At 27.8% G+C, this 24,619-nt stretch overlaps 2 protein-coding genes across 2 annotated transcripts in view; both read left to right on the top strand.

Annotated features, from left to right (window-relative positions):
* Positions 1-10,106, top strand: part of LOC100212822 (serine/threonine-protein kinase 33) — a 69,666-nt gene extending 59,560 nt beyond the window's left edge. The window contains exons 9-12 of the mRNA XM_065812362.1: positions 7,233-7,318; positions 7,662-7,739; positions 9,776-9,820; positions 9,921-10,106. Coding sequence (XP_065668434.1) covers positions 7,233-7,318; positions 7,662-7,739; positions 9,776-9,820; positions 9,921-10,097 — 386 coding nt within the window. The 3' untranslated portion in view covers positions 10,098-10,106. The remainder of the gene's footprint in view (positions 1-7,232; positions 7,319-7,661; positions 7,740-9,775; positions 9,821-9,920) is intronic.
* Positions 10,107-20,831: 10,725 nt separating this feature from the next.
* Positions 20,832-24,619, top strand: LOC136088512 (52 kDa repressor of the inhibitor of the protein kinase-like). Its single transcript, XM_065812360.1, has 2 exons — positions 20,832-21,357; positions 21,455-24,619. The coding sequence occupies exons 1-2, from the start codon at positions 21,161-21,163 to the stop codon at positions 24,498-24,500; spliced, it is 3,243 nt and encodes a 1,080-aa protein (XP_065668432.1). The 5' UTR covers positions 20,832-21,160; the 3' UTR covers positions 24,501-24,619.

Raw genomic sequence — 24,619 nt, 5'->3', positions numbered from 1 at the left:
GAAGTGAGATCCTTTTCAAGCTCAAATGCCCCCTCCAAGCAATCAGAGAGTGTTGGCTTCTTATCAAGACAAGAATAAATGGTAGTATCATCAGCAAACAATGCCACCTTAGATGTGAGAATTTCTGGGAGATTGTCAATGTAGATTTAGAAAAGTACAGGGCCAAGGATAGAGCCTTGAGGAACCCCTGAAGTTACTGGTAATGAAGAAGAGTGCTGTTCATAGAGGGCAACTTTTATCTAGACTAAATAGATAGTATAAATATAATATTACAAGTAAAAATATAATATTAAGAATAAAAAAGTATTACCAAAAAACTGGAATTTTGTGTTTTCATTCTAGCAATTTGTGTATTTATGAACATATATATGTATGTATATTATATATATGTGTTTGTATCTATAATATATATTTTTATATATTTGTACATTACACATTTAAATTGACAATACTGGGAATTTACAAAAAAAAAAGGGTTGAAATTTGTGTTTTTTTATTTTTTTTATTTGTTATTATTTATTTATGTTTTTTTTTATATGACATTATTTTTCTCTCTGTCTACTTATAATTTTAGAAGCAAATTTAAACTCCCAATTTATGTTTCAATCGCAAGTAAAGCAAACTGTTGGAAAGTATTTTGATAAAACAAAGCTTGATAAATCTTTGACATTAGCACCTTGTTTAGTTATTAAATTTGAAAGATTATCTAAGACTGCAAAACATTCAAATGCAAAATCTTTAAGTGAAAGTAAAGACACAGTAAGACCATCTCGTGAAAGTATTTGTAGATATGGACAAGTATTTATATTGCTACATCTGTAGCAAGCATAGACTGCAATCGTTACATTTGCTACTTTTTATAAATTTCTTTCCTATATAAGCAGCAATTGTTGTTGCAATTTCTTTTGTTTCAGGTAAAAGAGTTAATTCTGATATCTCATTTGAGTTTAAATCTAATAGTATTATTTATTCATCATTAATTGGGTTATCATAATTGTTCTTTAAATCTTCATCCCAAAAATTTACATTCTCCTTATTTAAAGTCTAACATGCTAAAATAATTTCTGAATGTTGAACTTTTAGTAAACTTACTAGAAATCTGTCGATATTGAGAAAATCTATGCTCTATAGGGTCACTTTGAAGTTGTGAAGTAAGCACATACAAATATCCTTCTTCAATAAGCTCGTCTATAAGTATTGCTTGAATGATGTTTATTTTGATAAAGTAAAAAATTGAGTTTTCTGCCAAAGTTCAATCCAATCAGCTAGTTGTCTAAAAATGTGGTTTTACCATCATCAAAAATAGTTGCATTACCAAGTTTATTAGGACTAAATTGTTGTTTTGATTTTGAAACAGTCCACCATTTTTGAAAAATGTTTAAAAAACCAGAAATGTCATTTTGTTATGGAAAATAACTTTTAAAAATTGCAATTGTTGTTTCATCCAAAATCGACAGTGCAAAAGAAAGATTCTGCTTTTTATTACCAGGGTGAAGGATATGGTATTTAATTTTTGGAGCTTTTTTAAAATTATCTTTAATTTGTTCATCTTTAGAATGTAGAAGATGAAAATCTCTTTAAGTAATATAACCAGCTGGACAATTATAGATGTCATTTTTTATATAATATGTAAATGATGGTAAGACTAATTTTTTACAGTGTAATAAATTATTTCTGATATTTTTATGTGAACACTATCATAAAATAAGTATTTTTTGATATTTGGACCATCAATATGATAAATAAATAAATTTGACTGATTACCAAATTTGGAATGAAGCAAAATAAATGCATTCACATTTTCTTAGAATTGGCCTCTAAAATATAACTTACACAGCCGTATAATATAGTAGGCCATGGCGGTACAATGATAGGGGGATTCTGATGATGAAAAAGAATTAGATTTATAGTGAATAATATATATATATATATAATTTATAGCAAAAAATATATATATAAACCAAAAAAAAACTTCAAATGTTAAAATAAAGTTTTAAAGTTTTCTCATATTATTCATATATTTTACACAATTGTACAATATACGCCTAGCAAACTCAGCTTATGCTCAAGACTTATAATAATAAGTCTTGAGCATAAGCTGAGTTTGCTAGGCGTATATTGTACAATTGTGTAAAATATATGAATATTATGAGAAAACTTTATTTTAACATTTGAAGTTTTTATAGACATTTGTATGTAACGCTGATGACCTAATTTTAGCAAACAGATGACATAATTTTAGCAAACAGAAATTATCAAGAGAGGGGAGAGTCATGGCAAATCTAAAACTGAAGTTTGAAATTTTCTACTTGGATAAGACTATATGTTTTGTGTTTTTTCAATTTTTTTAAATACAATAACATAAATACAAAAATTTTAAACATAAAAAACAATTTATTAGAAAAGTTTTCTTATAATAAACCAAGGACATACTAATAGATGGATGTTTAACTTGTTGTTTAAAGCCAAGATATCTGCGCTATCAGTTATAATAAATTGCAAAAGCAACACATTGGAAACATTTGCATCACATAGAAAAACTTTTGTATGATTATACATCAAAATGAAAACTGTTAATACATACATAAATAAAGTTTTTTTATTTATCGAGTTAAATAAAAAAACTTTATTTATGTAAATTATTGTAATTAATATATTTTTCTATTTGTTTATACAATATTTTATATATTCAATTACCTTTCTATAACTCCTGTATAACTTCTATAACTCCTGTATAACTTCTATAACTCCTGTATAACTTCTATAACTCCTGTATAACTTCTATAACTCCTGTATAACTTCTATAACTCCTGTATAACTTCTATAACTCCTGTATAACTTCTATAACTCCTGTATAACTTCTATAACTCCTGTATAACTTCTATAACTCCTGTATAACTTCTATAACTCCTGTATAACTTCTATAACTCCTGTATAACTTCTATAACTCCTGTATAACTATCCAACAAAAAGTTTTAAAGTTATATGATTATTCTAGAACTGCATTTTTACAAAAACATTATTTTCGATGTCAAATTTTTTTTACAAAAAAGTTATTATTAAACAAAGCTTATCAATTAAAGTATTTTCAAACACATGAGACATTTTTATTTACTTAAAATTAATTTACATTTCCCAAAAGTTAGTTTTTTACAAGTAATAAAGTGTTTACTGAAAGAAGTTAGCAAGGCTAAATTGTTTGTTGAGATGTTTATTTTGTAAAATTATTTTTAAAAATGACGCTAAATATTCTAAACTGCATAGAATTTCAGTAATGAACAGTGCCTTCGATCTATAACAATGTGTTAAGCTTTATTGAATACACACAATCCATTTATAAATTGTTATATACGACCTTTAAGTGGATTTTTTACATTTGCATATAGCATTTTTTTTTTATAAATATATTGTTTATATATAAGCGCAACTTTATTGTTATGCAATAAAGCTGTGCCTATTTAAAGTACCTCCTTGAAAAGTGTTGGTTAATTGCAATTGGTATAAGAGATTTATAAAATGATTTGTTTTATTAATACATGCATGCAGGGTTCAAATCTGCCCTTACACATTACATTTTCAGTTTTTTCAATCTGGCCGTATATATTTATAGCAAAAAAATAAATATATCAAGTAAGACTTTAAATTGTTAAAATAAATTTTTTAAGTTTTTGCTAGCTACGGAGAATTTTTTTTTTTTTTTGCCTCCACAGCAGCACCTTCTGGAGGACGAGATTATTAAACTTATTCTCTATTAAATTTCATAATTTTTTTTCAGACCATTGGCAGCTTATTAGGACAAATTACCTGAGCATGTCAATAACATAAGTGTCTCTATTATGCCATATGCGCACCAAATTTCTACCAGTGTTTTTATGTTTTTAGAAATTTTAGGCATTTTTAAAAATTCTCTCCCTTTCATTGTTATAGTAAATAATATCTTTATATATATTATGTATATGATATCTATAGAACTTCAAAAATGTGCAAGTGTAAGAAAGATTTGAACAATAAGAAAGATTCAATTCAGAAATGCTGCAAGCTAACTACTTCTAATAATAAGGGATATTGTTCAATTTTAACACTATTTAATAAACAAATGACTTTATAAAATGGCAAATAAACACTCTAAATCAAAATTAAGGAGATGTTGCCCCACTACAGTTTTTAAGTAAAAGTAAAACTGTACAACTTGATATAATTTTTATTATTATATAATTTACATAAGTTTTACATAAGTTAGAAGAGGTGTTGCCATTATCAACTTGAATGTAACACGCACAAATGAGTAACAGCAGCATTAAATTCAATATATTATATTAATGAATTCATCAAATTTTTTGTTTAGTTTCGTTGTATTAGTATATCAGCAAGACAAATGACTGTATTCTCATTGCAATTATATATATATATATATATATATATATATATATATATATATATATACATACATATATATATATACACTAGGGTGTCCCAAAAAAAACTTTTTTAAAAATGTCTGCTCTCACCCTCTAAATGCGTTCTATATAATAAAATTATACTGGAATTGAAAATTTTTTGAAAAAAAAGTATTTTTAGGGGTAGCTCAAGTCTTGAATTACCCCTAAAATTAAACACCAGATAAGTCCCCAATATCATCATATTAGTCCCTAATATTATACCCCTTAAACATCACATGGGTCCCTAATATTATTAAAAAAAAAAGTTTCATATAGCATCTCAAAAGAAGTTTTATAAAAATTTTAAAAATAATCATTAATTTATAAAAAAAAATTATTTTATATTTCACCGCCTAAAAAAAAAAAATATGCATTTTTACAAACAAAAAGTTATTACAAAAAAATTAGAATATGCATTTTTAATTAAAAATAAAAATAAATATTTTTACGAAAAAAAAAAAAAATTTTTAATGTTTCTTATAAAGTGATGATAATTTTTGAAGTTTTTATACAATTTTGATTCTTTTGAGGCCCAACATGATATACTTTTGAAGAACTTTTTTTTTGATAATTTTAGGGACCCGTCTGATGTTTAAGGGATTTAAACCCCTTAAAAAAAATTTCATTATAAAGAAATTTCAATTTCAGAAGAAAAAAAAAATTTAATTTTTTAATTCCAGTTTTTTCATTATGAGAATTCAATTAGAGTGTGTGTGTGTGTGTATATATAATATATATATATATATATATATATATATATATATATATATATATATATATATATATATATATATATATATATATATATATATAGTGTTAGCCAAGAATATATTTTTTACTGCGTTTTGTGATATTATGAATATTTGTTGTTATTATTTTACAAAATATTGGGAATTTTTATTGAAATCATTGAATTTTGGGAATTTTAAATCGATTGGGAATTCGCTGTATAGTGGTGCCATTTGGCTGGCTAAAACATTGATATATATACACACACATAAAATTAACAAAAAATAAAAAGATGAAGAATTAAATGGAAACAATCTATTATATTAGCAATAATCCATATTAAAGTAATATGAGCCTTAGTTACAAAAAATATAATAAACAAATACTAATAGATAATGTTAATATAAAAGTTGTTTGTGCATTCTTATTGCTTCTAGAAAAATATCTTTAACATATATAAGACATGTACCAGAAAAAATCTGCACGGACATTTTAAAGGATATTTATTTAACTATTGTATTTCGATATTGAATGTTATATATATTTTGAAAGTACATATATTAATATCCTTGAATTTCACTTAAGAAAGTTTGTAAAGTTTTGTACGTGAGAACGCACACACTTTGCGTTTTACACTCAACATCGGCTTTTGCACAGTCTTCGGCTGGACTTTCTTGGTAGCTTTAATCCATTTATATAAGTCTTTAATGCTTTTGACTTTTTTTACATTGAACCTTAATTTTCTTTTGACAAGAGCCCAATATCTTTTGATAGGACGTAGTTCGGGATAATTTGCTGGATTGCAGTGTTTTTCAACAAAATCTTCTTTATGTTCTCCAGCCAGTTTAAAGTTGTACCAGAGTAGTGACATGATGCTAAATAGGGCCAAAATAATGGGATACCCGTGTGTGTTCTTAAAAATGGCAAAAGACGTTTCTTGAGGCATTCTTTTATATATATTTTCGTTCACCACATTCACAAATTGCTTGTCAAACTAAGAATTTTTTAGCAAACTTTTGCATTCCAATGCATTTATAATTGGAATTCAGTTTCTTGCGATTAATTGCTGAATAATATTGTTGTCCTGATAGAGATCGGAAATATGCAGCACAATAAGTTTCATCGTCAATAATCAAATGAGATTTTTTGGCACATAATTTTTTCGTCAATAATTAAACAAGGTTTTTTGCCATGTAATTTTTTATAGTGGAAGCACTTGTCTTAAATTGATTAGCTAAAGTTCAAACAGAAATCTCTGGTTTTCTGTCAAAGGCATCTTTCACTTTTTTACCAAGATCTCGTCTAACAAAACATTTTTTTCTTCCACTTTTTGATTTCCTTTTGATTGTACCAGTGTCCTTAATTCGTTTCACAACGCTCTGCACTGTTCTCAAAGCAATCTGCAACTCTTTAGAAATTGTTTTGTTTGATATACCAGGATTTTCAACAAGAAAATGCAAATTTTTTTCTTGCTTCTTATCTTGATTTGATGACATTTCAATTAAAACAAATTGTTTTGATAATAGAGTTGTTTAAATTTTGAATAACACTAATGCAATGACATTTTAAAACAATTAGCTATTTTAAATGATGCACGGTTTCCGTAAACACCAAATAAGAACACGCGCAAATTTTTTCTGGTACTTGTCTTAAATCAACTTTGTATATTTTGTACAACTTTATTTTCAATAAAAAATAAAAGATACACACAGTTGCTTATTGTTACAATAGCATATCATTTTGGTGATGTCAAATTAATTGTTTGTCCGAATATCAATCCCACAACCAAAAGCGTTTTTTCCCAAAATGCTTTACGTTTCTGAAAAAAATTCTATTTTTAAAACACAAACGGTTCGCAAGTTTAGTTGTTTGGTAGACATAGGTTTTAAACAATGAAAGTACGGAAAGTACATTTAATCTGATGTCTTATTGCTTTAGTTAATTTGCAGCTTAGTGTAATGGATTAGATGTATTCTGGATACTGTCTTTTTATCTATCTGTCATCACATGATCTTTTTTTTTATTTATTATTAAATTTTTTTTTTTTACCAATATAATTTTTAGCAAAACATTTGTTGGAAGGAATGCTGAAAGTTGATCCAGCACACCGGATTACTTCAAAAGAAATTCTTTGTCATCCATGGATTAAGGTAAGAAATTTGAACCCTAGAAGCTCTTTTTTTATAGAATGGATTGCAAATAGAGTTTAAGTCTTAGAGATTAACTTTAAGTTAAGATTAACTTTAAGATTAAGTCTTGTTAACTTAAATGCTTATGTATATTTTATATCATAGCATAACTTTAATGATGTATATTTTATATTTTTTGCAAATTTTTAATTTCCTTTTACAATCAGTGTGTAATAGTTATTTTTGATTTTTTGTCATTCTACAAGATTTTGATCCAAATAATAGGATTTTCACATTTTATATGTGTATATAAATACTGACTAAATAACTCCTATTTGTATTTGGACTGTTTTGTAATGAACAGGGTGATGAAACTGTAGATAAATATGCTACCAATGTCTTGGAAATGATGAAAGAATATAACAGGGAACAAAAGCTCCTAGTAAGTTTTTATACAATATTTACATTGTCATTTATTCTAATGAAATGTTGCTCTCAACTTTTTAATAATTACTTCAAAATCAGAATCATGGAAATTTATGATTTTATTAAGTAAAAATTTATCAATTAAATTCTCCATTAGCTGCTATTCTTCTCAATTTTCTTTCTACTTACAAATGTTTTTTTTTCTTACTAGTTTTATTGTCGAATAAAACTAGTAAGAAAAAAGTAGGGATAAAACTTGTGAATAGGGATGATAACAAACGTTATCATCGCTATTCACAAGTTTTATCTCTACTTACAAACGTTATTATCCCTATTCACAAGTTTTATCCCAACTTACAAATGTTATCATCCCTATTCACAAGTGTTTTTTTTTTTTTTTTTTACAAGTTTTATTGTCCCTATTCACATGCTTTATCTTCCCTGCTCACAAGGTTATTGTCCCTATTCACAAGTTTTATTCTCCTTGAGAATCTCTTTTATTCTCCCTTTTATTCTCCATTTGGGGGGGGGGGGGGGGTGGGAATGTGTAAATTCAAACAAATGCACATAAAATGCGGTTTTAATAGTATTATTTTTAATAAGAAAAAGATATAGAAATTAAATACAAAATAATTCATAGAAACTCAGACTTTCAAAACAAAATAAATATAAACTTCATTAACATTAATTTTTATAAATAATAGTTTTTAAAATAATTTTTTAGAAAACGTAAGTTGTCAATAGCACCGTCACTTAATGATGACCGAATTTTCGTAATTAAAAGACCTGCCGGAAAAGCTCTTTTTGACTCAATTGATGTTGGTTGGATAGTTAATAGAGCATTATATAATTTTTCTTGATTATTTGTACGCTTTTTTGCTGCATTAAAAATACCCATTTCTTGTATAATGTTTTTAACGTCATATAATGCATCTTCTGGACCCTCAATTTGACTAACATAATGGCAGCATCCAATTTTTAATGAAGTGTTAGTTCAGATGTAGTTAATAAATTTGGTTCGGTCATAAACGACATTTATGGTCGTCATCTTCACTATTTTTTAATCAGAATTCGTCATCTTCACAATTTTTTTTATCAGAATTCGTCATCTTCGCTACTATTTTCATCAGATTTCTGCATTACACTCACTGCCCAATAAATTTGAAATCATTAATTTTTTTTTAGAGAACATCACAAACTGCTAAATGTAGCTCATGTGCATAACAAAGTTGGTGCTCCATCTCGCTTAATCTTCCATAGTTTTTTCATAACTGATACACAATCTCAGTTACACTAGAAATTATATGCTTTTTTCGTAGATAAATTATTTTGAAAATTTATTTCAATCATATCAACAATTTCTCGCCACTTAAAGACTATCGTAAAACATTTTTCATTTTTCTACTATCGTAAAACATTTTTCTTTTGAGTGGAGAGCTTATAAATAAAAGAGTTTTTATCCCTTCTGTAGTGTTCAATCATTTATGTATTAATCATTTATTGGCACGATCTTAATAAGATCGTGCCAATAACAAAATTGAATTATTTATAATATAAGTTTAAGAAAGTATTCAGATAGAATGGGAAAAACCCAATAAGAAAAAACAAGTAAATCATATTAAAATGACTCTTACCATTTAAAATAATTTACCGGTTCTTTTGTTATATTTGACATTTGTTAAATGATTTTTAATAATTCATTTCGTATATATAGAAAGTTTGTTATCAGTTTTATGGCTTTTTATTATGTTTATTTTTACAATTATATACTATATTTTATACCGTTTTTAACAAATATGCTTTAACTGACGATGACTATATACAGTCGAAACATGTCTCAAATTTAAATAATAAAATGTTTTTAAATAAAATTTAAAAAATTGTCTTTTATATACATACATACATACATACATACATACATACATACATACATACATACATACATACATACATACATACATACATACATGCATACAATACAATACAATACAATACATATGTGCATATTAGTGTATGCACGCACACACATGTATGTATGAATATTTATTATAGAATTCTTCTGGCATCAATGGAGGCAGTTCTGACATTTCTGTTCATGTAAGTTTAAAACTTTCTAAAAAGTTGGTCTGGTTGATTCAATAACCGGAGTTTACAAATATTTTTGTTTACTAGATATATACCAATTAATTTTTTTTAGTCATCGACATCTAGCCAAATTACAGTTTGTTCTGAGACTAAAGATAGGGGTTCTCAAATTTCTTTAAAACCTCATGACAAAGGAAAGAGAAATAGTCTTACTGGGAACGTGCTATACGGAAAAAGTACACGTTCGCCGAAAGTTAGTCATTCAAGGGGTGTTACAAAGAAAGAATGATAGCAAAAAGTAGTTTTTTATTTCCATATATTTGACACAAGTTTTTAAGGTAGCATTTCTCCTAAAATCTAAACGTACAATGAACATGGTGTGCTTATAATCTTTTATATGTTATGTATTTTAATAAAAAAAAAAAATTTTCAATGAATGAATATTAGGTGTGTTTACATTAGATATATATATTTTTTAATTTGAATAGATTTGCAAGAGTTTTTAAAAGATTGCGTCAAGATTTTCAAGCTATACCTTTAGAATATATTTTTTCAAGCTATAACTACCTTTAGAAAAAAGTATTTTCATAAAAGTAATTCTTTTTCTTAAAATAAAAATTTTATATGTTGCAATTTACTTTTATTTTTTAGGGAATCTACTACCTTAAAATCTATATTTTTTAAAAAAGGTAATGCTAACCAGGTTTGTGTTCACATCTGTCCGTTAATCTTAAGATCAACGGAAGAATGTGAATCCTTCCGGATATGGTCCCAGATCTATTTGAGAAAAAAAAAATTACAGCAGTTCTCGAAATTCTTACCAAAAAATCCTTGTATTATAAAAAATAGATAAAAGTTGTAAAGTGCTTTATTGAATGTTTATTTTTTTAATCAAAATGAGTTATATATAGATAGATTTTGTTATAAAATAGATTTTATATGCTAGATGTATATAGTTATATATTTCAATATAGAGATTTTTAAATGTTCAAGAATTTTAATCAGATCTTTAAGAAAAAAAAAAGTTTTGAAATATATTTTTAGTACGGATGTTTTAATTTAATAATAAATCTCGCTTATCCAAAATAATATTCATTTTGTTAAACGATGAGTATGTAAGATCAGAGTGTAAATTTTATATTTATGTGTGGATTAACATTAATGGCAGGTAAAAACTAGCAAGTTTTGTTTAAAAAGGTGACAAGAAAATAGGCATACTCCCATTTTTGGTATGTTAATACTAGTGCCAAACAAATGTTTTACAAAAGAATCTCGGTGATGCCTGTGAACAAGAAGAAAAAATCTTTATTATCAATATTGCTTTATGATATTCATTATTAGTTTTTCCATTTTCATTCTTTAAACTTTGGTTAAAAGAATCAAAAACTTTTACTCTCAAAAAAATCTAAACTTTTAATTGATTAAATAGTATATTTGATATTTAATATATTTGATTTATTTTAAGTACATTTATGATATTGAAGTAACAATTCAGTTTCTTAATTTGCATGTAAAGATTTTTAATGACAGTGCTAATGAGTAAAATCTTTGTATGCATTATTTTTGTAAATAAAATTAAATTTTTAAACATTTTATTCTTCGTAGCTCCAGAGTGCTGAGGCTTCACAAAAAAGGTCAGGTCGCATCCTTATATTGATGAATGACAACCAAGTCGCATTATTACATTAATGAATGACAACACTCTTACTGAGTCTTCTACTTTAGATTATTTTAGATTATCGTTTATTGCTGACCATTCATCAAAACCATTTTTACAATTCATTGCTAAAGTCTAATATTATTGCTTCTCTTGATTATGCTCGCGATTCTCCTCCTGATTCCATTTTCTCCGTCAATATACCTCTTATTCATCGATGTATGGAATACTTGTGTCATACAAAATAGTTTCTAATTTAGACAAGGTCCAAAGACGCATAATAAGTCTTATTGGACCTGCTCTTACTCCCAAGCTTAAGTTTCTGTCTGTAAATTCGTAGTTGCATCTCTTTGATGGGAAGTATTGAAAATACTTCCCATCTATATGTTTTCCTGACTGTTACAATTTACCTCAGTCAACCCTGACTAATACAATTTACCTCAAACCTTATTGTCAACCCTAGTCCTTTAACTCTATATCTTTTGTTAACTTAATTAGTTGTTGCTGGAAGAATTGTTGGCAGTGAGTTTGTTTTAAGAAAAAAAAATTTCATTTTATTTTCCAGCAAAAGAAAGAGCACTTGCAAATCATTTAATTATGTGACTATATTATACACATGCTTAAATTACGTTAAAGCTACATATGAACTGTATGTAGCGTTAAACTTATTTGACTGTGTTAAGTTATATTTGACCAATGAGTCCTTAATAAAGGGGGGGGCGTTTATTAATTTTTGGAAAATTTTCCCATCCACCCCAAGCTTAATAAGCTCTCTCCCTCCTTCCTTTCATCGTTTATTAATTTTAACTTGTTATCAACTAAAACGTAATACCTCAAAACTATGTTTATAAACTGTAAGCGCTGTAAAGTTTACAGCGCCATTGATGTCCGCTTGCAGTTTTTCATAATCAGAGGAAAATAGATTGACATCAATAAGTCATATGATAATGCCATCGTCGGCGTATAATTTAGTACGTTTATAAATGCTGTCTGGTAAATCATTGATGAAGAACACAAATAGCAATGATGCAAGAACAAATCCTAGAGTGACGCCACATGTCACCCTTTTTCACTCAAACGTTATTCTCTAATTATTATTCATTGTTGTTTATTAGCCAACCAGTGATCTAATTTAATTTAAGCTGGCCTGAAATGCCATAGGCATAAACTTTATAAAGAATTCGTAGTGTGACACGGCGTTGAATGGTTTGGCAATGTCAGTAAAAATAGTATCTACCGGGTGTCCACGGTAAACCGCTTCTGTTAAAATGTTACGGAATTCAATCTGGTTTATAAGGCAGCATTTGTTATGTATAAATCCATGTTGAAGCATTTATATTATATTATGATCAGTGTTTCATAATCCTATCTACGATAATTTCCTCCGTCACCTTGCATGGTAAAGATGAGAGACACTAGCTTGTAGTTATAAGTCTTGACTTTGTTTCCTTTTTTGAGGGTAAGCGTGACATTTGATTTGGAGCGCTTTTGCTTCCTTTGCCATCTCTCTCTCGGTGGCCCTCGTGCGAAGGTAATTGTATTATATAATTAAGTGCCCTTAAATCAAGAAATTTTCCGCTGATTAAAAATTGAGAGTCAATAAAACGTTTAGATAATAAAATAAAGACAGGATAAGAATGTCAATACTGCTCTAGATTGTTAGAAGAATGAAGAAAATCAGCTTGCATTGGTAAGAAAAGCTTGGCATTAGCCAATCTTTAATTGATAAACTGCATAAAAAGACTATCCAACTAGATGAGATACAAGAATTTATGACCAATAAAAAAATAAAGCTAAACCTATCGACCAGTGCAATACAAATAAATTAAGTTCATAGACCCATGAAATTTAAAGATGTTTTGAGTTTAGTTTAAAATATAAACAAAAATCAATATGAAAAAAACTCTAATGATGAAACTGTTAAATCAATCTTCCCTCAAGAAAATTGCAACGTTAATCGCATAACCACCGTTAAGTAACAATTTTTTTAAGTTAAGTAAATAATAATTTATTTAAGTTAAGTAAAATATAAATTTATTATTATTACTGTTTAGTAAAATATAAAGGGTTTGTGTGTAACTAAAAACACTTTTCACAAATGTAATTGTAATGTAATTTTCACAAATGCAATTGCAATACAATTTTCATTAATTTAATTGTTCCTTTACAATCTTAAGCTGCAGCATACACTATTCCAATTGTTATATCCACTATTCCAGTGTTATATCCACTATTCCAATTGTGACTTCCGCATTTACTTTTACGGTGTTTTTATTGGTCGAAAATTTTTATTTTTTTTATTTTTTATAATACAAATTCAAAAGTAAAAATACAAGTTGCTATTACTTATTAAAACAAAAACTTAAAAAAATCATATTTTTAATTGAAAATATTTTGATTTATTTTTAATTGTTTTTTTGTTTGTTTGTTTGTTTGTTTGTTGTTGTTCGATTTTGTATATTTTATTTTTTTATTTAATCTTGGCTTTTTAAAATTTTATCTTGGTTTATAAATGTTTTTGCATAAAGGTGTTTTATTACTTCACTATAGACATTGTACTTTTATTAAAAATTAACCATATATTGTAAAGGGCTTCATGACAAGATCCACATGATCTTCTAGAAGTCCTGTCGTTACTAATGTAAAAAATTGTAAAATATAATTGGTTATTGTAATATTTTTAAACGGCAAAATATTAAAGAAGAACAAAAACAAAAAATTTTTTCAGGAGGAACTCATCGAAAAAAAGGTCAAAAATAATATTGAGTCTATTGAACAAAAAAAGTTTTTGTAAAATCGAAGCACATAAAAACGATAAGTTTATTGACTTAAAAAAAACTTATCGTTTTTTTTTTTTTAAAAAGGGAAATTGAGGATCGGTCACGAAGAAATAACCTTAGGATTGATCGCATAAAAGAAAATGAAAATGAAACATGGTCTGAGAGTAAAATAAAAGTGATTCAACTTTTTTTTTTTTTCTTTTATTTTCGTCATTTTACACATTTTATAATGTTATCTATAAATTTAAACAAATATATATATATATATAATTACAAGCTGACTGGGGCAAGTAGAAGTCAAAATGACTTATCATCAAGCCCCTTTGTAAAACACAAAAAAATACAATAAAATTTTATATCTTCCAATATTATATAAAAGAGTGAAATTAATAAGTTTAAAATAATGATTAAAAAAAAATTTGATAGTTAAAAAAGAACTTAAAGTTAAAAAAAGAAGAAATTTAAGATAAAGTTAAAATAAAAAATAATAAATAAAAAATTACAAATCTGTATATATTCGTATACATATTCAAGACAATAAAAAAAATTAAAAAAAATTTAATTCGCTTCATATGCATATACATATTCAATACAATATTAAAATTAAATAAAGTACGTAAAAAATTAAAAATACAAAAATTTTCAATTTTTTTAAAAAAAATGAGAGAATGTACGTAATGTTTAAATTTAGTAAGTGTTTTTTTATAGTTCTTTTAAATGTAGCAATAGATTTTATTTTTTTCATATTTTCGTCAAGAATCGAATTCCACAAGCGTGGTCCACGGCACATAGTCGAGAAGTCAGATTCTTTGAGTGATGTTAGTGGGATGTAGTAATTACTCATTGAATGTCTTGTTTCATATTTATGAATTAATCGAGTGAAACTTTTAAAAAAATATTTTGGAATCATTTCATTTTGAAGTTTTAACATAAATAACAAGTTATGGTATATATTTAGTTTGTATACATTTAGAGCATTTATTTCCTTGAGTAACGGCTCGGCACTTTCGTATCTATTCGCGCCCAAAACTAATCTACTTGCTTGCTTTTGTTTTGTATAAATAATTTTTAGGAAAGATGAATGATTGTTTGCCCAGGCAATATTACAATAGTTTATATGACTATGTATAAATGAAAAGTAGAAATTTTTTAAACATAATTTATTCAAAAGATGCTTTGTCTTGTACATTATCCCTATAGTCTTTGAAACTTTGTTCTCGACTAGCTTTATTTGGCTTTTCCAATTGAAATGCTCATCGAAAATTATTCCTAGTATTTTCATTTAAGGTGGTACAACACCAAATATTTTCTCCAAATCTTTAAAAATATGAAATTTTTGATATTTAGCTCATTTGATAGACAATTTATTGTAGATTAATAATATATAAAGTTAGTTGGCAAATTTTTTTTTTGATATTGAGAAAAAGTAACTTTTTTAAAAAAAGTTCCATAGCAGCGGCCTTAGCAACGCAAAACATCCATAAAAACAACTGGATAATTTTTAGTTTGTTCTGTAATTAATAAGTCATAAGCTTAAATAAGTTTTTATAGTGGTTTTACATTATTAATTGGAAAATCAAAATAAATTGTAAATAAAATCGCTAAATGCTGCTTAATTTGATGAATAGTTAATATTCTGACTGATTAAAAAAATATTTGTTCTGAATAAAAGACTTAGGTCCTGTTAACTTATTAGCCTTAAAATGGTCAGACCCTATGCTAGAAGGAAAAAAAGACATTACCAAAGAATTAATCGTTACGACAAAGCACAAAAAATTCAATGCCAGAGCATAGTTATACCACAAGAGCCAAATTCTTTTACAACAATAGTCAGTGCAAAAAAAAATTATTGCAAGGAAAAATCAAGAACTTGTTTATAATGATTTCAACTTTATAATGAACTTTGAGTTACTTCATTTAATGATTCTCGAAGTTATGAAATGTCCGAGTTGCTTTTCTTCATTTTTTATACAAAATCGTCCTAATAAAAGAATGGGACTTTGTTTGACTTTGGAACTTTGCTGTACTTCCTGTGATTGGTGTCATTCATTTCAAACTTCCAGACCTATTTCAAATCTTTTTAATAATTCTGTAGGAAGAGATAGCTATGAAATAAATGTTCTTTCTGTATTAGCATTTAGAGAAATAGGTGAAGGTTATGAACTAATGAAACTATACCACCAACTAATGAACATTCCTTCAATTACCTACAATGCATATGATAAAATTAACAAAAAATTATACAATGCTTATGAAACTGTTGCTCAACAGGTTACTAACAAAGCAGCATTAGAAACTAGAAACTTGATTAATAATAATGCTTCACATGATGATACAATTCAATGTCAGGTTTCAGTTGACGGAACGTGGCAAAAAAGAGGTCACTCATCATTTAATGGTGTTGTCACAGCCATATCTACTTTAACAGGCAAATGTATAGATGCCGTTGTGTTGTCAAAACATTGTAAAGGATGTATTCTTTGGAAAAGCAAAAAAGGAACTCCAGAATATGAGGATTGGAAAGCATTCCATAAATGTCTTTCAAATCATCAAAGATCATCTGGTGCTATGGAAGGTGCAGGTGCAATTACTATTTTCCATCGGCCTGTCGAAAAATATAAGTTACAATATACTAGTTATTTGGGTGATGGTGATACCTCATCGTATTCTGCAGTATTAGCTTCATGTCCATACAAAGATATAGAGATCAAAAAAGCAGAATGTATTGGGCACATCCAAAAAAAGATAGGAAGTCGTGGTCGTGCACTGCGTCAACGTCTACGTGGAAAAAAGTTGTGTGATGGAAAACCAGTAGCAGGAAAAGGGAGGTTAACCAATAAAGCACTTAACCTTTTACAAAATTATTTTGGAATGGCTATTAGACAAAATTTAGGTAATATATATCAAATGAAAAAGGCTGTTACTTTTTCACAACTCTGATATTAAAGACATGATTATACGTCATCAATTTCGCCCACCAATTATTGCCAGCTGGTGTAAATGGCAATGTGACCATATAAGTGTACATAAAACATAAAAACCCAAGCTAAGCTTGCCATTAGCAATAAAAAGTATTCTTGTCCCTGTATTCAAAGACTTAAGCAATAAATAACTACTTAAATAGTGCCTACACGGTCTTACATAAAACAATAATGAAGCATTAAATGCCATAATCTGGAAACGATGCCCCAAACATATTTTTGTAAATAGAAATATTATTGAAATGTCAGTAAATTCTGCTATTATTAATTTTAATGAAGGTACTCATGGAATTATTGATGTTTTAAAAAATTTGGGAATACGTATTGGACGTTTTACTCATATCGGGTTGATTAACCGTGATAAATGCAGAACTAAAAATCTGCAATCAATTCTTCACTTACTGCAAAATCCCAACGACAGAAGTTGCGCCACCAAAAAAAAGGGTTTAATGATAAGGAAGCTCAATTAGAACCATGCCAAGCTTATTCTGCTGAATTTTATTAGTTTTTCATACTTTATAGTTTACTTTTTTTGTCATCAAATCTTCTTTTGCGTTTTTCTCTGTTTTTGATTTTTGTGAAACATGGTGTTATTGAAAACATGATATCTTGTGAAGTAGTAAAGCAAATCACTTCAAATTTTCAGGAAATGTTTATTATACTATGTTGTAAGGAATGACATTTCAAAATTCAAAAATTATTCTCCCATCTCTTTATTTATTAGTTTTTAGGCCTAAAAAAAATTTTTTTTTAATGTTCTATAGAAGAACTGCAATAGTTATTGATGTAGCCAAATAATCTAAAAATCCCTATGTCAATACCTTAGTTTACATGTCTAAAACATGTGCAAAAAACTTCATAGGTTATGCATTAATATATTTCAAGATATTGTGTTTTGAATAGACTCATCAAAAAGACGGTTTTTTTGATATAAACGAGGCAAAATAAGCGAGACAAAATAAAGTTAAGTATAAAAAAGCCTTCTCAATTTATATATTTTGTATTAATATCAAATTGATTATTTTTTTTCAACTTTTAAAGAATTTAGAATATTTGGTGGTGTACCACCTTAAAAAACACTTTTTATTTTAATATTGTTAATTGTTAGTTCAGGTAATTTAAGTGGAAGGTTCTCGGATTTAGATAGCTTAGCAAACAAAATATATTTTGTTTTTTCAACATTTAATGAAATTTTATTTGCTTCAAACCACTCATTAAGATATATTAATTCTGTGTTTACAATATAAAAAATATTTTTTAAATTTGAGTCAGAAAAGAAAACATTTGTGTCATCAGCAAAAATAATATAATTAAGTATTTTTGAAGACAAATAAATATCATTAATATAAATTAAAAACAACAGGGGTCCAAGTATTGATCCTTGGGGAACTCCGCAATTTATTGATTCAAATGGGGAACATGTTAAGTCATATGGTACTCCTTGTTTACGATTTTGTAAATAACATTGCAGCCACTTTAAGCTGGAGTGAACTACTCCATAATTGGGTAGCTTATAAAAAAGAATCTTGTGGTTGACAGTATCAAATGCTTTTGATAGATCTAGAAAAATTCTGAGTGTGTAACTGTCATTATCAAAACCATTTAAAATTTGGTTGGCAAGATCAATTACTGCATGTTCCGTGGAATGGGTGTAGCGAAAACCAAACTGTTTATGATAAAGAATGTTGTTTTTTTCAAGATAATTGTACAGTCTGTTGCGCATAATACGCTCTAGTATTTTGGAAAAACAAGAAAGTATGGAAATTGGTCTGTAGTTAGATTTTATTGAGTCATCACCGCCTTTGTATATCGGAATTATTTTTGCTAATTTTAGTTGGTCCGGAAAAATGCCGTGTTTTAGGGAAATATTAAAAACTTTAAAAAGAGGTTTCTCTATAATATCTGAGACCTTTTTTACAACATCAGGGTTGACTTCATCCAGACCCGAACTTTTATTTGTTTTCACCATACTAATTGCTAGTCGAAGTTCATCAATTAAAAGCTCCGACTCCTCCATGAAGGAATCAGATTTTTTCAAAAAAGATTAAAAATTTTGTTCCCTCAGGAATTGCACTGGCAAGCTTTTTTCCTATATTAATAAAAAAGCTAATAAATGTTTCAGCAATTTCTTTATTAACAAAAGCATCTCCTCTATCATCATCTCTTTGCAAACTTTTTGGAAGATTATCGCTTTTCACAATTCCCACTCCTGTTATTTCTTTAACTTTTTGAGGAGACTCTGGGGGTTAAAAATGTGAGAATTGAACGAGCGCATCGTAGTGGACGCCGAGATGCAAAAACACCACGCACAATTATTATTAAGCTGTTAGACTACAAAGATAAGGTAGAAAATTTAAAAAATTCTTCTTAATTAAAGGGTGAAAATATCTACATAAACGAAAATTTTTGCTTCGAAACGAACCTAATAAGAAAAGATCTTAGAGAAAAAATGAAAATTGAGCGGAAAATTTGCATACATATCATATGATAAGCTGATTGTACGCGAGTGGGTGTCTAAGAAAACGAAATGAAATCCCGAATCTGTATCAGTAAGAGTTAGGGTTTTTAACTTTTATTTTAACTATTGCTAACTATTTTATTAACTATTTTGCGTTTATTTGTATATTCTTTACTTTAAAGTGGAGGAAAACTTTATAAATAAATTTCTAGATGAAAATGTCGCGCACAGTGACGTCGATGACTCTAATAACTTTAATCAAAAAATGTTTGAAAGCCAATACTATACAGTTATTGAATCTTCTCAATATCTTCAAAAGAATAAAAATAGTTTTAGCGCGGTGAAACAAATGCTCAATTTGAACTAATTAATAACTCATCAGTTCACCAATCACGTGGTTTTGCCCAGCCGGCACAAGTCATCTATTAGACGTCTATTTCACTACTCATTTGTCTATAGACGTCTAAGACAGTTTTGAGACATCTTCAAAACGTCTCAATTAAAGATATCTTAGACACGCTCTCTTGTAGACGTCTTGAAGATGTATTTTTTCTTGCGTGTTAAAATGTTATATTTACTGCGTCTTCAAGACGTCTAAAATTAAGGCGTCTTGAAGTTTATTATTATTTTTTCCATTCATAATTCATTCAAATTTAAATAAGCGTGAAAGAAACGGCAGCCATGTTTTTTAAATAGAAAAGTTTCTGAAGTAAAATTGTGATCAAAGCAGTTACGGTTTAAAGAAATGATGCTTATAAAGACAGTTATTGCTTTCAGAACATCCTTAATGTATCTTTCGAAGATAAAACGATATATATATATCAGGGGCGGATCCAGGGTGTCGCGAATGATGCGCATGCATCAGCCTTTTTTCAACGCTAAATTTAAGTGTATCTCTTTTTCACTTTTTTTTCTTAATAAAAAGTAAAAGTAGAAATTGGAATCTGGTATTCACAAAAAATAAAATACTTGTTTTTAACTCGAAAAAAATTCATTTAAACTCGATTTTATTTTATCTCTATAGTTACTTATGCGTTACTTATACAAAATTCCTGCGTTTTGGAGCAACTGATGCAATTGTTCTTCATTAAATACAAATGCGATTGGTTTAAAAAAAAAAAAGTACGTTTTAACCAATCATATTTGTACTTTTTCACATATTTTTCCGATCACTTTGTAGCAACTGATGCAATTGTACTCTAAATCATTAATGATTGGTTAAAAAACAGTTTAAACCAATCACTATTTAATAAAATAACAATTGCATCAGTTGCTACAAAACTTCCGCAAAAAACTTTACAAAAAAGATAAGAAATGTTATTTATAACCAATCAAATTTGTAGAAAGTTTAGAACAATTGCATCAGTTGCTCCAAATCGTTCAAATTTTACAAAATTCTGATATGCCACCTTATAAACGTTCTTCGCTCGTAATTTTCGTCGTTGGACTTTGCTTGTAAACTAAAGTTAAAAAAAAATGAATTTTTTAGTCTCAAATGCAATTAAGGCTAGACATTTGCCAAATATTCGCAAATATAAAAACCAGTTGACTGAAGAATTGAAAGTTTTAAATAATAAGAGTCCAGTTCAGCCACATAGTCAGGCTTCTGAAAATACTGAAATGGATCGTTTTATACCAAAGCAAGAAGATACTAAAGATTATGTTGCTTTAAGGTAAAACCCTATTATTAAAGTTAATGGTATTTTATATTTTCAGCTAGTATTTAATATAAACTGAGCTTGTTTTAGTATACTTTTTATTTTATTTAAGGTCATCTGAAGATGGAAATTGCCTCTACAGTTCAGCTTCTCTTTTAAGCAATTCGTCTCTGAAGACAGTTAATGTATTGAGGCTTCTAACTTCGATTGAATTGTTTGAAAAAGTTTCCTACTATGCGAGGTACTCCCTTTTTGTTAAACAGGTTGAAAACAATAATTTTTCTAATCTTTCCAGTGTTCTAGTAGCCTGTGTTTCTTTTGAATGTTCAGATCAATTTAAATTAATTAACAGTGAATCAGCTTCTGAAATTATAATAATGGAAGCATTGATCAACTGCCGAGCTAACAAGTTTTCTTCATTTTTATGTCTAATTGCTTTGTCATCAGTTTTAAATATTCCTATTAGATCAATTTATCCTGATTTTGGCTTAGAAAAATTCAAAAAACTTTTTAATACACTTATTTTTCCATTTCGTTCAATTAAAAATCAAGATCAAAATGTTTTAAATATTTTATGGTGTAATACTGATATTATGTCAGTGATGCAAAATAATAACTGGACACCGAACCATTTTGTACCAATTATTAAAAAGCCTAAACTAATTTCTAGCAATAATAAGAATTTGGCTATAAAAAACGATGCTACTTATCCTTTACACTTTTTTAGTCCTCAAACTGAAACAAATAAAAAAAAAAAACTTGATTCTGCAAAACATGTCAAAATTCAATCTAAAATTAACTTTAAAAAAGACAATGCTTTCATAGAGTTGCCTTTTGAACCTTCTGTAGATTCAAAAATAGTTAAGTCATTAGACTCCAACTCAGTTATTATTCCTTCATATAATGAATTAAATTCTTTGTATGATGTTTCAACATATCTTGTTCGAGGTAAACTTTTAATCGCTGGCAAAGATGATTCTTATTTGTTAGATATGGTAAACAAAGTATTTTGTCCTAATTCTATGTTTGTTTTTCCAATATCTTTTAATACAAAAAGATCATTTAAATTTGAATGGCTCAGCCAGTTTTCTTGGTTAGCTTATTCTAGCAAAGAAGATGGAGCTTACTGTCTTCCTTGTACTTTGCTAGGTGCTAGTATTCCAAATAAGTCTGGAGTATTAAATTTAGTTTTCAAGCCCCATCAAGAGTGGGGTAATGCTGTTCGTGATTATAGAAAGCATGAGGAAAATTGTGTTTTACATGAAAAATCTATGCTTTCATTTAATGCATTGCTTTCACGTTGCAATTCCAAAAGTAATGTTATTGAGGTTGATTTAAATAATTCTTGTTTGAAACTTCTTTCTGATAACCGAAAAAAATTAGTTCCAATAATTAAAACAATAATATTTCTTGGTAGAAACGATCTAGCATTTCGTGGACATCGTGATGATAGCAAATATCATCCTGATATTGGGGAATCTTCTACACAAAAAGTTGGAGTTGGTAACTTCATAGAGCTTTTAAATTTTCGTGTTGATGCTGGTGATCAAATATTAGCTAATCATCTTTCTTCAAGTCCAAAAAATGCAACCTATATATCAAAAACTACCCAAAACCAACTTATTGATTCTTGTGGGAAAGCGATTGAGGAAGTTTTAATAAAAAATGTCAAGCATTCAATTTTTTTTTCAATTCTTTGTGATGAAGCAGTTGACTGTTCAAATACTGAACAAATGTCACTTGTTTTAAGATATGTAAATTCAAATAATGAGATTTGCGAGGATTTCTTAAGATTTATTGATTGCAAGACTGGTACATCTGGTCTTAGTCTATCTCTAAATGTACTTAATGCACTTCAAGAGTTTGGACTTAATATTCAAAATTGTAGAGGCCAAGGGTATGACGGTGCGGGTTGTATGGCAGGTGAGTATAAAGGAGTTGCTTCTCGAATAAAAGTTCTTAATCATAAAGCTATATTTGTTCATTGTGCAAGCCATAGACTTAGTTTAGTAGTAGCAGCTGCATGCCAAGTTCAAAAAGTAAAAAATCTTCTTGGCCAAGTAAAAGAAATTTCTTATTTTTTTAACTTATCTCCTAAACGTAGTAACTGTCTCAAAAAGTATTTAAGTCCAAATCAAGAAAAGATAATAGATACTTGTCGAACAAGATGGGTTCAAAAGCTGAGAGGTGTTGATGTTTTTTTTGATAGTTTTATACCTATTATTCATGCTTTAGAGGAGATGGGGTTAAATGAGTCAAAGGAATATAACAGTGAAACTGCTTCCAAATCCTCTTCTTTTTTAAGATTATTAACAGATTACTCTTTTATTGTAAGTTTAGTTATTACAAAACAATTAATGGATTTTTTTTATGCAATTACTGTAACTCTTCAAACTAAATCTTTTGACATATCCCAGCAGTGTTTTGAAATAACTAATCTAAAAAATCTGTTATTAGAAATTAAAAATAAAATTGATATATATCACACTGAATGGTACGCTATCGCTCTTAGTTTGGCCAAAACTCTTGATATACAAGAAGTGAGACCTAGATTGTGTAATGTCCAGGTTTACCGGGATAATTATCCAACAAATACAGTTTGTGACTATTTTAAACATAGCATTACTTCTCCATTAATTGAACATCTTATTAATGAGCTAGATAATAGGTTTCCAGAAAATGGCATGTTTGTTTATAAAGGTCTAGCAGCAGTTCCTTCAACTGTACTATCCAGAATACAAGTTAAAAAACCATGGAAATCTGATTTTTATGAATTTTTAAATTTCTATTCATCTGATATGCCTCATTTTACTTCAATACATGCTGAGTTAGATTTATGGGAATTATTTTGGAAAAACCAGTTAAATATTCCTTCAACTGTTGCTGGTACTTTAAAGTCCATTGACATGAGAGGTTTTCCAAATATAAGGACAGCATTTATAATTTTAGGAACAATTCCAATAACAACTTGTGAATGTGAAAGAAGTATTTCAGTTATACGTAGGCTAAAAACATACTCCAGAAGTAATATGATTGAGTCTCGCTTTAACTCTTTAGCATTAATGTCCATACATCAAGAAATTTTTCCAGATGTTGAAAGAGTCATTGACATTTTTTCAAAGTCAGGTGTAAGACGTTTAGACTTAGCTTTTATTTAGTAGTGTACTAACTTTTATTTTACTTTTTTCTAATTTGATTTTTACTAATATTGTGTGTGTGTGTGTGTGTGTGTGTGTGTGTGTGTGTGTGTGTGTGTGTGTGTGTGTGTGTGTATGTA

This window comes from Hydra vulgaris, chromosome 12 (genome assembly GCF_038396675.1).
Source record: "Hydra vulgaris chromosome 12, alternate assembly HydraT2T_AEP".
NCBI classification, from domain to species: Eukaryota; Metazoa; Cnidaria; class Hydrozoa; order Anthoathecata; family Hydridae; genus Hydra; species Hydra vulgaris.
This window is presented reverse-complemented; position numbering and strand designations above follow the sequence as displayed.

Bases quoted from the DNA above. Each gene is read 5' to 3' on its own strand.
- LOC136088512 (XM_065812360.1), top strand. From the start codon at position 21,161: ATGAATTTTTTAGTCTCAAATGCAATTAAGGCTAGACATTTGCCAAAT. The intron at 21,358-21,454 runs GTAAAACCCTAT...ATTTTATTTAAG, and splicing joins AAAGATTATGTTGCTTTAAG to GTCATCTGAAGATGGAAATT.